Source organism: Rhipicephalus microplus, chromosome 8, assembly GCF_043290135.1.
Source record: "Rhipicephalus microplus isolate Deutch F79 chromosome 8, USDA_Rmic, whole genome shotgun sequence".
Classification (NCBI taxonomy): domain Eukaryota; kingdom Metazoa; phylum Arthropoda; class Arachnida; order Ixodida; family Ixodidae; genus Rhipicephalus; species Rhipicephalus microplus.
In genome coordinates this window covers 43719333-43736355 of record NC_134707.1, presented here as the reverse complement: position 1 = coordinate 43736355, position 17023 = coordinate 43719333, and the positions used below count along the sequence as shown (strand labels likewise).

Genomic DNA, 17023 nt, shown 5'->3' with positions numbered 1-17023 from the left:
TATTTTTTTCTTTACCCATCTACTACAATGAACAAAGTGCGACGCTTGTACACTATTCCATTTAGCCACAGCTCTGTGTGCAGGGGAGCACCATACTATCATTAAAGAGGCCCTTTAACAACTGATCACAACTGTGATTGAACGCATGGGTTTATCCACCAATATGCGTGCTCAATTTTTTTTAGGAGCGAAGCTCCTTAAGGCGTGGGCTGTGCGTCCCCTGTATGTAGCCACCTCTCGTTCAGTTCTAAGTATTACGCTAGCCACCGCCCGATCTAAAGAATACAGCCATATCCATCCGTCCATCCGTCCGTCCATCCATCCATCCATCCATCCATCCATCCGTCCGTCCGTCCGTCCGTCCGTCCATCCATCCGTCCATCCGTCCGTCCGTCCGTCCGTCCGTCCAAAAGATGCAAGATGTTATAAACTAGACGGTGGTACGTGTAGTTGATTATGAAAGATGCGAGGTGTTATAAAATAGGAATGATGCCACATATGGCGCGTGTCATCGTTCGATATAGTGCGGCGACGTACGCTAGGGGGAGCGTTGCAATAAAATCGAGTGGGCAAAATGTACGGAGGATTCATGGTTTACCAGGTTTACCTCCGGAGCTTCGCCCACTCATCATCATTCACTTCGTGGATATGGCGGCATTTTTTTTTGTTGGTGTGGAGTCGTGTGAAAGGTGAATCATTTTGTGAATGCACAGCAGCTCTGCGGGTCAGCAGTCGAACATCTTGAATACTAGACCACTTAGGCGGGCACGTGAATTTACTGAGTAAATGAGGACCAGGTTGATTTTTTTTTACTTTATTACATGTCAAGATAGCCGAATGAACGTATTAATGACGGAAAGAGTTCCAGCTGCTGCTGGGATGTCCTCCACGTTGCCCCCCCCCTCTTAACAGTAAAACATTTCCGGCTATGGCACTGGTCGGCACCAAAATTTAGTGACCCTCCTTCTCAATCGAAGTAGGTGAACCGGAGGTAGCACAACTTCGGTGATGCATTTCTCACGCATCTGAGGAAAGAAAAAAAAATCTTTGAGTGGTCAAAGCGATATCGTAACTTCCATCGGTAAGCACAGAAATGAACGGACAAAGAGTACTGGTGAACCTTTTTTTTTTGCGCTACAAAACATGGAAGAGGGAGAAACACTGCGCATGCGTCCCAACTAGTCTCTCTATATAGAATGTTCAAATTCGAGGATAAATATTATCGTCGTAACGATAATGCGCTGAAACACGATGGCCAGAGAAAATGAACTAGGAGCGCTTCGTAGATTTCCCGGGCTGGACATTGAAGGTATCTGCGCAAAATACGCGCCTGTTGAGAATAAGTGTGCTGCCATGATCGTCAAAGTAAATTATCAGTTTACATCCAGTTTTAGCCTTCTGCTTAATACTCTGCTTCTTCAGATGTCTTTGCTGCTGCGATAGGAGCGCACTGATTGTGGCATCAATAGCGATTTCTAAGAGGCACGCAAACTCCACAGACATCGGTATGGCCACGCCCATAAAATGTATGAATATTTCGCCATTCATTTCATTGGGCAATCATGGTGAACTCACCGTGTAACCTGCTAACCGATGAGGATAAGAATTTGTAGACTAGTCAGATCACAATCATTTGGCTTCGCTTTACCTACCTTTTTGTGATTTGCATTTTCAAATATGCATTTATATTAGTACCTATCAAATAAGCTCTCAAGTTTCAGTTAGCTCCCAGTCTTTGCAGTCGTCCCTCTCTGTCGACGATATTAGTGTATGAGCTGATTTTGCATCCCCCCTTAGGGAAAAAAAAAGCGGCTCCGCCCCTTCCTCTTGCCCACCCACACTCTTGTGCGTCGACCTATGCAAGTGCACCAGATGAAACAGATAAGATGAGGCCACCGTCTGAGCTCAATGTTAAAGTAGTGGAAGCGCTATGAGAAGGTTTGGCCTCATAGAGGGGGAAGTTATTTTTTCGCCCTAATAATTTGTTATCTGACAGACATAATATTTTCTATAAAACGTCATCCCATGTACTTTATGTGTTTCAACGTCCATTGCGTCTCATAACCGTTAGTGTCCTAAATGTATTCATAAGCAATTACACAATGTTGGGCTGGTCGGTTTGGCTTTATTTAGAAGCGGCAGATGCGGCTATTTTGCGCAAAAAACAATCATTTATGCTCCCCTTCAACCCTTTCCTCGTTATTTCTTTGCAGAAATATCCGCATCGGTGCCTTTTAAATAAAGAATAATAAACCTTTCAAAGTCACCTATTTACATTAGTCAGAAAATAATTTAATTTAAAACCAGGGCAACGTTAAGTCGCAGTTGTTAGGTGAACGCATTGATGCCCAATGATAGGTCAGCAAAACGTAAAATAAAATGTTGTCAACGCACGACAAACAACAGCAGATAGCCAAAATTCCTTATGCCCTACACTTCAGCCTCACTCATAATAATCTCTTATGGTGGCTTTGCGACGTAAACCCTACATATTAGGATAACTTTGACTGAACGTATCACTCGCACACGTTCTGAATAAGTGTCAAAGGAGTTACCTCATTTCGGGTTTAAATAGTTTTTTTATACCAGAGGAAGGCCGAGAAAAATGTTACTTATTGTAGATTTCATGTTAAAAATGACAATAAAAATATTTAAAGAATCTGAACAAGACTACGTATATTTAGTGTCGTCTTTGCTTCGAAAAAAGAGGGTGTCTGAAATTCATTAATCGGTCTCACTTATAATAACATAAGTAATTATTACAAACTGGCTAGACAGTTAGCCTATATTGATTGTACAGAGTACATAACAGAACAACAGCACATATTTATTTATAAGCACACACATATATTATACACATATACTTAGATACGAGTATATATACATGCATATTGAAACTTATACACACGAACTAATACACATATGTACACAACTAAAACCAGAAAAGAAATGATAAAATAAGCAACATTTAATAAGTAATAACACCACACTGTAAACTGGAACAAGTGAAGAAATGCACATTTCATATATCATAAAGGAACATACCATGTTTTGGAAGAAAACAATGAATGTGATGTTATATACTGTTCCCCGCTGAACCTAGAGTGACAGAAAATCATTAAAGCGTGCACTGAAGTATGTCTATCAAAGCACTTTATTCTGAAAATATGAATATGATGATGCGGATAGGAGTCTAACTATCATAACCATTATCATGACAGATAACACTGGTGTAAATACGCTCATATGTTCATAAGTAAACATCTGAGTCCTGCTATGCCAACTGCCCCTCTCCATATGGTGACCTGTCACATAACTTTTTCGACTGCCCAACTGCTATGCGATGCAGCCCTTCCCTTTATATCACGACCTGGCTCAAGTGAATCGGCGCCGAAGGGGAAGACTAACGTCAGCTGGTTGCGCAAGTGGTCAAATTACTCAGCCGTTAGTATGCGGCTGATATAAAAGTCTGTTACTATAACGGCCATGTGGAATATGGCAGCTATTCCTCATTGAAAAAAATCTGTGGCTTCTTTGCTTTTATAAGGTTATATAATACTTGTAATTGAATAATGCGCGTGACATACTGCATGGTATTGTTAAAAAGGTACAAATCCTGTGTCCAAATTTGTAAAAAATTATCTCTCTTATATTCCTTCAAATAGAGCACATATTATCTTTCTCCTGGATCACGAAGTTGTCCCTTTTGAAAATTTGCCCATGGGTCAGCATGATGATACCCAGAACTCAGCAGTTTGGTGGATTATTTTACTGGATGGATGGAGGGTGGGAATATCGTGTATGGATAGTACACATGGTGGGTGAGCAGTGGAAATGATGGATAGACATCTGGTGGATAGTGAGCGATAAGAGTGGTGGGCAGGTGATGGGTGGATGGTGGACATATGATGGGTGGATGATGGACGGACGATGGATGGATATGCTGGTTGTTTGCTGTGGACAGCCTGCAGTAAATGATTAGCTTTGCCGTCTGAGTCATGAATTATTTGAAAAAACAAACAGACATTGAACTTCGATGCTTGCTTACAGACTACTTTCTACCACTGATTTTAACATGCTTACTTAGATGTCTGTCTACACATGGCCAAACATGCAGCCACATGATACTGCGAAATGGAATCAATGAATGCCTCTAGCATGAAATATGCGTTCACTTGTTCTCCTTGCATTGATGCTTAACATGTACGCCTTGCTGGCCTACTTCATAAAGTTCTTAGGAGCTCGAAAATGGGGTGCTATGCCTCCTAAATTAGAACGCTCGATATGACAGGGTTCTAACAGTATCTTTGTCAGCTTCACTACAATTGTCAGCTGAGGCATCGGCATTTACCACCAAAGGCCTTTTTGTTTTCTTTTCAGGGCTTTTTGTCCAGTTTATCCTAACAAATAATTGTGTTAAAAAGCCACCAATATCACACCCCTTGCCTTTTGCATACGAAAAATTGGGCATAATGCGCGTACCTTGGGAAAGAAGGTCATGCGAAACATGTGAATGGAAGGTGAGTTTAATGTATTTTTTTAATGAGACGTTACGTACTAACGCTAGCGATATGTACAAACGTTATACGCATGAACACCAGTTGAACAGGTGCTTGTTTTATACAAATATATTGTTTACTGATGTTCATTGATGACAAAAACATCGGTGTTAGCTTAACAGAAGGACTGAGGCGCAAATGTAGCAACACAAGAAGTGATATAAACAAGCGCCAACTTCTCATTTCTGTTCAAAGGAAGCGGGAATACTCTCACGTTTGGAGAGCGTTACTTGCATGATGTTTTAAACAGAATAAAACTTGCATGTGTTGACGTATATTTAAATATATAACGTGATCAATTGCACGTGGTGCAAGGCCAAAGTAACATGAACAAGATACAGGGGCATTAAAATAATCAAATTTGCCCTGAGCAGGAACCGATCGGTTCATGCTCAGAGAAGGAGAGAGAGATCTTTCACCCACTTTTTTTATTCACATTTAGAATACAATTGGATCTAATTACTTCCACTATACTGTCCTTGCCAATAATGTCTGTTAGTCTTATTATATATATATATATATGCAGCAACCAGGTTGTTTAAATGCAGATGCACGAGCCCAAGAAACACAGCCCGCGTGAATTACGACGATGATCCCTACAATGGTTTTGTCATAAAGATGAAGATGAAGTACATAGTCAGCGCTCACAATATATATATATATATATATATATATATATATATATGAAGTCTAGCAGACAGTAATGCCAAGGAATGTACAGGGGAAGTTATTAGAACCAATGGAATGTAAATAAGAAGAAAGAAAAGTGGAGGCAAAAATAACCAGCCGTGAGCATATATATATATATATATATATATATATATATATATATATATATATATATATATATATATATATATATATATATATTGTTACGCACAAGGAGGACCACGACGTATACGGCTGAAGGGGGCCGTTTATTTTGGTCGCGAAGAGAAGCGCCGGAGCGGCCAACAGGTTGATGATCCCAGTCTTGTCGTCTTCTTTCTTCTTCCAGCTTGGGGCAGCCAGCATGTTCACCCATCTTCGTTTTCTTCCAAGGCATGCGTAACATTCCTCCCCTCGCAGACGAAGCCCGCCGAACGAGGTAACCGATTCACCTTGGTGTGTACAACTTCAGTCGAGCGACATGGACTACTTGGGTTTTAGCGGCTCTTCTACCACTTCTCGTGAGGCGAGCTATTGTGTATGTGACTTCCGTGATTTTGTCGAGAACGACAAACGATCCGTCGTATGTGGCCAAGAACTTTTGGCATAACCCGCGTCTTCGTACCGGAGTCCACAGCCACACTAAGTCGCCTGTGTGGTAAGTTACAGGCCGGTGGCGGACGTCATAGCGTACCTTCGATTTTTCCTGTGATGCCAAAGTGCGTAGACGAGCAAGACGACGCGCTTCTTCTGCAAGGCAGAGGATTTCGGTGACTGAGAGGTTCTCATGCGCCGAGAATGGCAAAACTGTGTCGAGTGTGTGCCGTGGCGGTCGTGCGTACATCAAGAAAAAGGGGCTATAGCCTGTTGTCTCGTGCTTAGCGGTGTTGAACGCGTACGTTATAAATGGTAGCATGTCATCCCAGTTCTTGTGGTCGGATGCCACATACATAGAGAGCATGTTTACAATTGTTCGGTTGGTGCGCTCCGTGAGCCCATTTGTTTGCGGATGGTATGGCGACGAGTGACGAAGGCGGGACTCACTCAATCGAAGCAGCTCTTCTACTATGTCTGCCGTAAATTGTCGCCCGCGATCACTGATGATCACCTGAGGTGGGCCATGTCGGAGGATAACGTGCTGCAGCAGGAACACAGAGACGTCGCTGGCAGTTGCGGTTGGTATGGCCGCCGTCTCGCAGTAGCGCGTGAGGTAATCGACACATACAATTATCCAGCGATTGCCCTTAGCCGACTTTGGAAAAGGGCCCATGAGGTCAATGCCCACCTGTTGGAAAGGTGTGCTTGGAGGTGGCAAAGGCTGTAGAAGACCAGCCGGAGCAGTAGACGGGCGTTTGTGGCGTTGACACTGTGTGCAGCTGGCCACATACGCCTCGACTGACTGTCGCATTCCTGGCCAATAAAAGCGTTCCTTAGCACGGTAAAGCGTCCGCGCAGAACCTAAATGTCCAGACGTAGGATCGTCGTGCATCACACCTAAAATCGCTGTCCGAAGGGTTTCTGGCACTACCAAGAGGAAACGTGCGCCAGTGCTGGAAAAGTTCTTCTTATATAAGAGTCCGTTGCGTACACAGAAATGGCATGCCGTAGGAGCTGTGCAAAGCGATGATAGCCTGGTGTCCTTTCGCTGTTCATCTTTGAAAGTACTGAGGTCGGGAAACTTTGGTGACACAGAAGCTACGAGGTGATCGAGGTCATCGGCGTCACACACTGTAGTGCTCAGTGGCATACGCGAAAGGCAATCTGCGTCGGCGTGTCGTCGACCACTTTTGTACGAGACTATGAAGTTATACTCTTGGAGCCGAAGTGCCCAGCGCGCTAGACGGCCGCAAGGATCCCGAAGGTTGACGAGCCAACACAATGAGTGGTGATCGGTGACGACTGTAAAAGGGCGTCCGTATAAGTAAGACCGAAACCGCTGAATCGCAAATACTACCGCGAGGCATTCTTGTTCTGTGACAGTGTAATTCTGCTCGGGCCTACTCAAGGAGCGACTGGCGTATGCAATCACGTGCTGGCGGTTACCATAGCGTTGAACTAGGACGGCACCAATTCCTATGCCGCTGGCATCTGTGTGCAGTTCGGTTGGAGCTGATGGGTTGAAGTGTTGAAGAACAGGCCGCGACGTCAGGAGGAACTTCAGTTGACGAAAAGAAGAGTCGCACTCCGGAGTCCACTCGAAGGGAGTATTCTTCCGTAGCAAACATGTCAGCGGATACGCGACATCGGCAAATTTAGGTATAAAGCGGCGAAAACAGGAGCAAAGCCCCAAAAAACTGCGGAGCTCCTTCACAGAGCGCGGCACATTGAATGCTTCAACGGCTGCTGTCTTCTGGGGATCTGGACGAATGCCCTCCTGATCGACTAGGTGCCCGAGAACAAGGGTTTGTCGGTCTCCGAAGTGGCATTTCTTTGAGTTAAGAACAAGGCCAGCGTTTCTTATGCAAGTTAGTACAGTATCCAGACGTGAATTGTGTTCGCTGAAGGTGCGGCCAAAGATGACGACGTCGTCGAGATAGCACATGCAAATGCTCCACTTCAAGCCACGAAGAACAGTGTCCATAAACCGCTCGAACGTCGCCGGCGCGTTGCACAGTCCAAATGGCATCACGTTAAATTCAAAAAGGCCGTCAGGTGATACAATGGCTGTCTTTTCTTTATCTTCAGGATGCATGGGAATTTGCCAGTAGCCCGATCTCAAGTCTACAGAGGAAAAGTAAGAGGCCGAATGAAGACAGTCTATGGCATCATCAATACGTGGAAGTGGGTACACGTCTTTTTTTGTTACAGCATTCAATCGACGATAATCGACGCAAAATCTCCAGGATCCGTCTTTCTTTTTAACGAGAATTACTGGAGCTGCCCATGGACTTACCGACTCTTGAATGATACCGTTTTCAATCATTTCGTTCACCTGCTCATTAATAATCCGCCGCTCGGATGGCGAAACACGGTATGGCTTTTGTCTGATCGGATTGGCCAAACCCGTGTTGATAGTGTGACATGTTCGAGAAGCAGGGATTAGGGGCGCTTTGTTTTTCTGCGCAAAGTCGAATGCAGAGACGTGCTTTGATAGTACATTGACCAATGTTCGGCGTTCACTTGTGCTCAGCGACTTATTCACCATTGACAGAAGAGCCGTTTCGAAACTGTGACTACGATGCTCTTCCGGCGCATCTCTAAGCTCGGTCACCAGTAAGGCCTCGTGTTGTCCACTCACGAAGGCTAACTTTAGACCGTCTGGTAACATCACGGGTTCTGTAGAGCAATTGACAGTCCATAAACCAGCGCGTCCACGTCTCATCGACACCACACAATGTGGGATCAACACATTCTTTTTCATGCAGTTGGTGTACACTGGTTCTACGTTGGCATCAAAGTTGGCGGAATAGCTGTCGCTGCAACCAACAGGTACACGAACGGTTGATAACGGTGGTATGATAGTGTCGCCACAGACACACAATGCCGTCTCACCATCCACAGGGTTTTCCAAGAGTGCTGGCGGAACGTGATCACTCAAGACTATTGGCCCTGTGCGGCAGTCGACAGTCGCACCACACTCCCTCAAAAAGTCCATACCTAAAATAACATCACGTGTCGCCTGCGGAATAATCACGAACTCCGTTGGGATAACGCGGCCTCCGAGAAATACGTTAGCTTGACACACACCAACAGGATGCAGTGCCTCACCACTCACTCCGCAAAACTTCGCAGCTTGATTCCACCTAAATAATATCTTCCGCCCCAAGGTATCTTTAAAACACGCACTCATGATCGAAATGGTTGCCCCCGTATCCACCAAAGCCATCACAGGCACACCGTCAACAAAAACACGTACTTTGTTCTTGAGCATCAACACAGGAGGTATTTCTGATATTAGCACGTCTCCGGCGACCTCACCTCCATCGGCCGCGCTTGCTAGTTTTCCTGTGGCAAAGGAGACGTGTTGCGGCGCCGTGGTGAAGGAGAACGCGGATCACGAGGCGGTGGAGGCGTCAAGCTCCTGTCAGATGTAGGGAAGTGATTCCGGAAGCTGCGTGTCCAGTAGTCGTCGCGAGGCAGCAGGTGTGTTGCATTAGGGTCGTCGTACGGTCGATCAGACGATCGTGTGAAATGTTGTGGTGGGCCATAGTACGTTGCTCGCGGGTCATCACGAAGTCGCTCGGAAGGCCGTGCAAAGTGTGGTGGGTAGCCATACCGTGGGGCTACACGTCGACGGTTGCAAAATCGCGAAATATGTCCTGGTACACCACAGGAGTAGCAAACTGTGAGAGGTCGAAACTCTTTGTTCGTCGATGAATCGAACATCGTTTTCTCTGGCGGGGTGGGTCGGTTCGTTCCGTATATCATAGGGATAGACCGGGCGTCGCGAAGAAGGCGGACGCTGGGGGCGTCGGTCATGGCGAGGAGCTGGCAACCGTGGTGCTCTCCTTGGCTGTGGGGGTGCGCTGTACCCAACAGCTGCTGCACTAACCATCGATTGCCAAGGGGTCGTAGAAGGCGGCGGTGCAGTCACAGCCTCACGTGGCACATATATATACATACTTACATATATATATATATATATATATATATATATATATATATATATATATATATATATATATATATATATATATATATATATATATATATATATATATATATATATTTATATATATATATATATATATATATATATATATTGTGGTGAAGCCTTCGAACAGTGGGTCGTCCTCTCCAGCGCCTTCTAGTGGGTTGCCCTTTTTAGCAAGAAGAAGAGCAGCTCGTGGAGAGAGTCGGTACCCGCATTGACTGTCACTATCAAGCATCGTCGACAACCGTCCGCCAATAAACGTCTCAACAATTTGGTGGAGAGTGCTGTGCCCTTCTAACACCTTCGGTTAGCATTTGATGCCCCTGGAGCTACGATCCCGCACCGTGCCTTCTACCATGCACCAAGACGCCGCACAGCAAACGCTTCCTCCTGCGCCGACGCCATGTTCCGGTGTTCCCCGCATCCGGGACCCTCCTGTCTTCACCGGCGCGGATGGCACCGACGTCGAGGACTGGCTTGCTATGTACAAACGCGTCAGCGTCCCCAATCATTGGGACGAGGCAGGTAAACTCGGCAACCTGGTTTTCTACCTCGCGGGTGTGGCCGGCATGTGGTACAACAACCACGCATCCGATTTCCCCACATGGTCCGCTTTTAAAACCGCCGTCGTCGACATGTTCGGCCGTCCTGCCGTTCGTAAGCTCTAAGCCGAACAGCGGTTACGTGAACGAGCACAGCAGACCGGTGAGTCCTTCACAAGCTACATAGAGGACATCCTTGACTTGTGCAAAAAAGTGGACGCGAGCATGTCAGAGGCCGACAGAATTACCCATGTTCTAAAAGGCATCGCCGACGATGCCTTCACCATGCTCCTGGCCAAGAACCCTCACACTGTAGCAGAGATCATTACACTTTGCCAAAGTTACGAGGAGCTGCGACGGCAGCGCTCGATGACCCGTCGACCACCCTCACGTGACGCTGATCTCTCGGCCTTGTCAATACTTCCGGACCACACCGCCCTGCTTGCTGAAATCAAGACATTCGTGCGTGAAGAAGTTGCCCGCCAGGTCTCTTTACTGGCCTTTGCTTCCCCGCACCGTGCTGAACAGTCGTCAAGCATACTTCTGCCTCCCCTCCGCCAAGCCATTCAGCAGGAAATCGCGGAGGTCGTTCCAGAATATCACCAGCCGCCTCCAGTATCTACACCACTCAGTTACGCCCAAGTTGTCGCCAGGCCACCCCCTCCGATTCCTGTGACTGGCCCTCTTGGTTACACCGAAACCATCGCCAGACCCCAGGCCTTCGGAGAAACTGTGCCGCCTACATATACCGACGTCATCCACGTGCCCCGTGTGCCGCCCACTATGCAGTTATATCAGCAGCCGGCTCGCCCATCGCGTTCTTCGACATGGATGGGACCCACGAACCGATGGCGCACTGCGGACAATCGCCCCATCTGCTTTGCTTGTGGTTGCGTCGGGCACGTAGCACGCTACTGCAATCGTGTGCAGCGACCGCAAGTCGCCTCCAATTTTCCCAGCCAATCGAGCCGCTTCTATGACCAACCGCCACCTACGTCACCGTCGTCCCGCCCCACTCCATCTACCCGCCGCTCACATTCTCCGCGACGTCGCTCACTGTCGCCGATGCGGCCACGTCCACTAGAGGGTGACCAGGAAAACTAGTCGTCGCAGTCCACGAGGCAAGGGCTGCGACGCTGTCGAACTGCGGAAGCCCTCAGGAAAGACCTTCGAACGTGATAGACGTGCTTGTGGATGGTGTTCGTGCATCTGCCCTTGTAGATACTGGAGCCGCCGTATCCGTGATGGACGCAAAGCTTAACCGAATACTGCGCAAAGTGACCACGCCACTTTCCGGGCTCTCCCTCCGTACAGCCAGCGCCCAAAGCATTCACCCTACAGCGATGTGTACAGCCCGCCTCATGATTCAGGACGTTTTGTATGCCGTTGAATTCATCATAATTCCTTCATGCTCTCACGACGTCATCCTAGGATGCGATTTTCTCTCCCGCCACGACGCCGTCATTCATTGCGCACCAGCAGAAATAGAGCTAACACCATTCTCTTCTTTGACGCCGGCCGACAGTCCATCTACTGCAAGCAAATTACTCGTCAGGGACGACACGCAAGTGCCTGCAAACTCGTCCGCGGCGGTGTCGGTGTACTGTGCCAGTCTTTCAGACACCGCTGCACTCCTCTCACCATTTCATCGTGTTTTCACCAGAAAAGGTTTGCTGGTTCCTTTCGCGACCGTGCAAGTAACTCGCGGCAGCACCACTATTTTTGTTCTGAACTCATCCCCGTACAGTGTTACGTTGGTGCGAGGGGAATGTCTTGGCAGCGTGGAACCCATCGAAGACGCACAAGTCATGGATCAACCTGATGACACGCACTGCCGAAGTTCTAATACGCTTAGTGCTGTTTCTACATCTGTTTCATCATCCGCTGATGTATTTGGTCCTTCCATTGCCGACAACCTTACGCCGGTCCAGCGCTCCCAGCTTCTGGCCCTGTTGGAAGAATTCCGCTCTTCTTTCGATGTCTCTCAACCTTCTCTCGGCCGCACATCGACTGTTACGCATCGCATTGACACAGGCGCACAACCACCACTACGGCAACGTCCATATCGCGTATCTCCCACAGAACGCCGTGTAATCAACGAGCAAGTGGACGACATGCTACGCCGCGATGTTATTCGACCCTCTAACAGCCCCTGGGCATCTCCTGTCGTTCTCGTCGCGAAGAAGGACGGTTCTGTGCGGTTCTGTGTGGACTACCGACGTCTCAACAAGATCACTCGTAAGGACGTGTACCCACTACCGCGTGTGGATGACGCGATTGACAGCCTGCAAGGAGCCGAATTTTTTTCATCTCTAGATTTGCGCTCAGGGTACTGGCAAGTACCTATGGCTGAAGACGCTCGACCGAAGACCGCTTTCGTCACTCCCGACGGCTTGTACGAATTCAACGTCATGCCGTTTGGGCTGTGCAATGCGCCTGCCACCTTTGAGCGCATGATGGATACCGTCCTGCGTGACCTGAAATGGCACACGTGCCTGTGCTACCTCGATGACGTCGTCGTTTTCGCTCCGGACTTCTCAACGCATCTTCAACGCCTGCGGCATGTTTTAACGCGTCTGAGTGATGCCAGTCTGCAACTGAACCTGAAGAAGTGCCGATTTGCAGCTCGGCAGTTGACAATACTCGGCTACGTCGTGTCCAAGGACGGAATTCTCCCCGATCCAGCCAAGCTTCGGGCCGTGACCGAGTTCCCCAAGCCGACATCCATCAAGAAACTGCGCAGTTTCTTAGGACCGTGTTCCTACTTTCGGCGCTTCATTCGAAACTTCGCGTCTATCGCATCGCCGCTGACAAAACTCCTCGGTAGTAACGGGCCTCTCCATTCGTGGTCATCACAGTGTGACGACGCATTCACAACGCTTCGTCGTTTACTGACGTCGCCTCCCATACTCCGCCACTACGACCCTACTGCCCCTACAGAGGTACACACGGACGCCAGTGGTGTCGGTCTCGGCGATGTCCTTGCGCAGCGCAAACCAGGGTTCCCGGAATATGTCGTGGCGTATGCAAGCCGTACGCTTACAAAAGCCGAGACTAATTACACCGTCACTGAGAAAGAATGTCTGGCAATCGTGTGGGCCCTTACCAAGTTCCGACCTTATTTATATGGTCGCCCATTTGATGTAGTCACCGACCATCACGCACTATGCTGGTTGTCCTCATTGAAAGATCCCTCAGGCCGTCTCGCCCGGTGGGCACTTCGCCTGCAAGACTACGACATCCGCGTGCTGTACCGCAACGGAAGGCAACATGCTGACGCCGACGCCCTGTCGCGCTCTCCCTTGCCTGACGACAATGCCCACGACTCAGCGTCTCACCTTGCCGTTTCTTCCATTAGCATTCATGCCGTTGCTACTGAACAGTGCAAGGATCAATGGATTGCCTCACTGATAGACTTGCTGACTGATCCATCCACTCCATCCACTCGCGCGTTGCGTCGTCAAGCCCGCCATTTCGCCGTTCGCGACGACCTTCTCCACCGACGCAATTACAGCGGTGACGGCCGCCAGTGGCTACTAGTCATACCCCGCAGTCTGCGCTCTGACATATGCGAATTCTTTCATACTGGTCCGCAATGTGCGCACTCCGGCGTATCGAAGACTTACCAGCGCATTCGCCAACGGTACTTTTGGCGCGGCATGTACCGCTATGTGCAGAAATTCGTTCGCTCCTGCATAGAATGTCAGCGCCGCAAAACTTCAACGCACCTGTCGCCGGTAGGTCTGCAACCTCTACCTTGCCCTGCCAGGCCATTTGGGCGCGTTGGCATTGATTTGTATGGGCCACTTCCACTAACGTCGGCCGGTAACCGCTGGGCCATTGTTGCTGTGGACCACCTCACGCGATACGCCGAAACTGCCGCTCTCCCCGCGGCTACAGCGAGCGATGTGGCCTCCTTCCTGCTCCAATGATTCATGCTGCGACACGGTCCACCTCAGGAACTGCTCAGTGATCGAGGCCGCGTCTTCCTGTCTGAAGTCGTCGAAGCCATTCTCAAAGAGTGCAACGTTGTTTACCGCAAAACTGCTGCTTACCACCCGCAGACGAATGGCCTTACTGAACGCTTCAACCGTACGCTCGGCGACATGCTCTCCAAGTACGTCGCCGCCGATCACACGAATTGGGATTCCATTCTACCCTTCGTCACCTATGCATATAACACCGCCCCTCAGAGCACTACTGGCTTTTCACCTTTCTTTTTATTATATGGAAGGCACCCGTCGCACACCATCGACACTATACTTCCGTACAAGCCAGATCCGTCAGAGTGGGCGCCTATTTCTGCTACAGCCAAGCTTGCTGAAGAGTGTCGAGAGCTCGCAAGGACCTTTACAGCGCATGATCAAGAGCGGCAAAAAGGCATTCGCGCTGACACCAGCACCACTGCGCCCATGTTCCTCCCTGGAGCGCTCGTCTGGCTCTCGATCCCTACCACTTCAACTGGCCTATCTTCAAAACTATTGCCCAAATACTAAGGCCCCTACCGTGTCGTCAAACGCACTTCCCCTGTAAATTACTTGATCGAACCCATCGAACCATCTTCGGACATGCGCCGTCGAGGGCGCGACATTGTCAACGTGGAGCGCCTCAAAGCCTACCACGACCCGCTCATAGTAACCAGCTGCTAGGTCGCCAGGCGGCTCCCTCTTCGTACCCGGGGTAGTTGTGGTGAAGCCTTCGAACAGTGGGTCGTCCTCTCCAGCGCCTTCTAGTGGGTTGCCCTTTTTAGCAAGAAGAAGAGCAGCTCGTGGAGAGAGTCGGTACCCGCATTGACTGTCACTGTCAAGCATCGTCGACAACCGTCCGCCAATAAACGTCTCAACAATATATATATTCATACGTACGGTAGGGTAACTTAAGGGACTCCAAGCAATGGCTGGGAATCGAATGAACAGCTTAATCATGTTGTATTCTCGTTAATTGACACTGCCTTCATGTGGTACGAGAACCACGAGTACATATTCATGACTTTGGATCGTTTTGTTGAAGTGCAGAAGTGCTTAGGTGATTTGGACGCAAAGAAGAAACGCGCAGAGCAGGTATTCTCACAGAGGACACAGCTTCCATGAGAAACATGTGCAACGTACATTGAAGGCATCTTGAAGCTGTGCAACATCGTGAAGCCAAGGATGTCTGAAGAAGACATGGTTGGACACGTTATCAAGGTATAGCCGAAGACGTGTAGAATTTCCCAATTGGGCAAGACTGCTTGAACTCCGTGTCCGACGTGATGCAGCACTGTCGTACCTTTGACTCTCTCAAGATGCGACGAGTTTCTCTGAAAGTAGGCCGCCTGTACAACGTCCCCTCTGTGGCTAGTGTTGAAACAGTGCCCATATGGTTGCTTTGACCATATGGCAGATCGTCAGAGAAGAGCTGCTTCATTGTCAGCAGACCTATCATCGCCCAATCATTTTTCAGGATGCGTATGCAAGCGAACCAGAACGTGTGCGGACGCCTGTTTCTCTTCCACCATGGTATCCATCGATCAACGCAGCAGGCACTTATGAATATCAAGGCACACGGCAGGCTGTATTCCCACGTCAACCACCTCCAAACTACGAATGAAGTTTTGGCCCGCCTATTTATCCAACATCGCCTGCCTACAGTTCCCCTGAAGGGTGGCCCCTGTATCCCATGCCTTCTGAGAGGAGTCGCTACTCTGAGCAGCCACGTGCCCCTCGACCAATTCCCGTGTGCTACAACTTTGGCGTCCCTGGTCACATCGCACGTTTTTGTGACCACCGCCCATATCAGCGACAGTCTTGGTACATGTCTCACCAACCTTCCGACCAAGCGCTTTCCACGTCACAGAAACCACGCGCGCCTACCGGGTCACGCTAACCCTCGTCGGCCTCTGATCGAAGTTTGACGCCACCACCAGCTCCACGTGCTCCACTAATACCATCGCCACGGTGACGCGTACGGACACCGCTGCCGGAAAACTAGTCGGCGTGGTCAGTGTGGGTGAGGCCGCGAGATCGCAGGTGCTATCTACAAATATACCCCCTTCAGCGTTTATGTTGATGAAAAAAGTTGATGTAGTTGTCGATGGAGCGGCTACTATGGCACTCGTAGGGACAGGCGCGACAGTCTCGGGATTGAGTGGAAATTCTAGGAACCTGCTAGGACTAAAAGTGATGTTTTGCCTGAACCGAGGAGTGACATTCTGTGGTGTAAGTGGTGACGCGTTGTCTCGGGTGGGATATTGTACTGTGGACGTCTCGCTGTGTGGCAAGGTGTTTTGCACAGAGTTTGCGGTTATTCCGCGGTCTACACATGACGTTATCTTGGGTATCGACTTCTTGTGTCAGGTTGGCGCAACTGTAGACTGCAGAAGTGGGCATATTTCTACACACGGTACTTTCGCAACGGCGCTACTGGAAAATTCCTGTCCGAAGGAATGCATCTTTTTCGTCTCCATGGACACAGTCTTTCCTGCATTTTCTGCTGTGTGTGTTCCCGTGATATGTTCCAGTAACAACTGTGGCAAGTTTTACGCCATGCTTGTACTGATCCCCTTGGCACGCCCGAAAAATAACATCCTCATTTCCCAGTGTATAGTGTCAGTCCTCTATGAACGGGCAGGTGTGTGGACAAGCTACAGTTCCATGGAGCCTGCTATTTTGCCAGGCTGACTAAAACATGCAGTATTTAGA

General features: G+C 48.7%; 1 protein-coding gene across 5 annotated transcripts in view; it reads right to left on the bottom strand.

The window, feature by feature from the left end:
* Nucleotides 1-798: 798 nt before the first annotated feature.
* The window catches only part of LOC142768974 (uncharacterized), a 36060-nt gene continuing 19835 nt past the window's right edge, over nt 799-17023 (bottom strand). For all 5 annotated transcript variants that reach the window (XM_075871642.1, XM_075871646.1, XM_075871643.1 and 2 more), the window contains 2 exons: nt 3046-3099; nt 799-1025 (listed from right to left, as the gene is read on the bottom strand). In XM_075871642.1, the coding sequence (XP_075727757.1) occupies nt 927-1025; nt 3046-3099 (153 nt within the window). In that variant the 3' untranslated portion in view covers nt 799-926. The remainder of the gene's footprint in view (nt 1026-3045; nt 3100-17023) is intronic.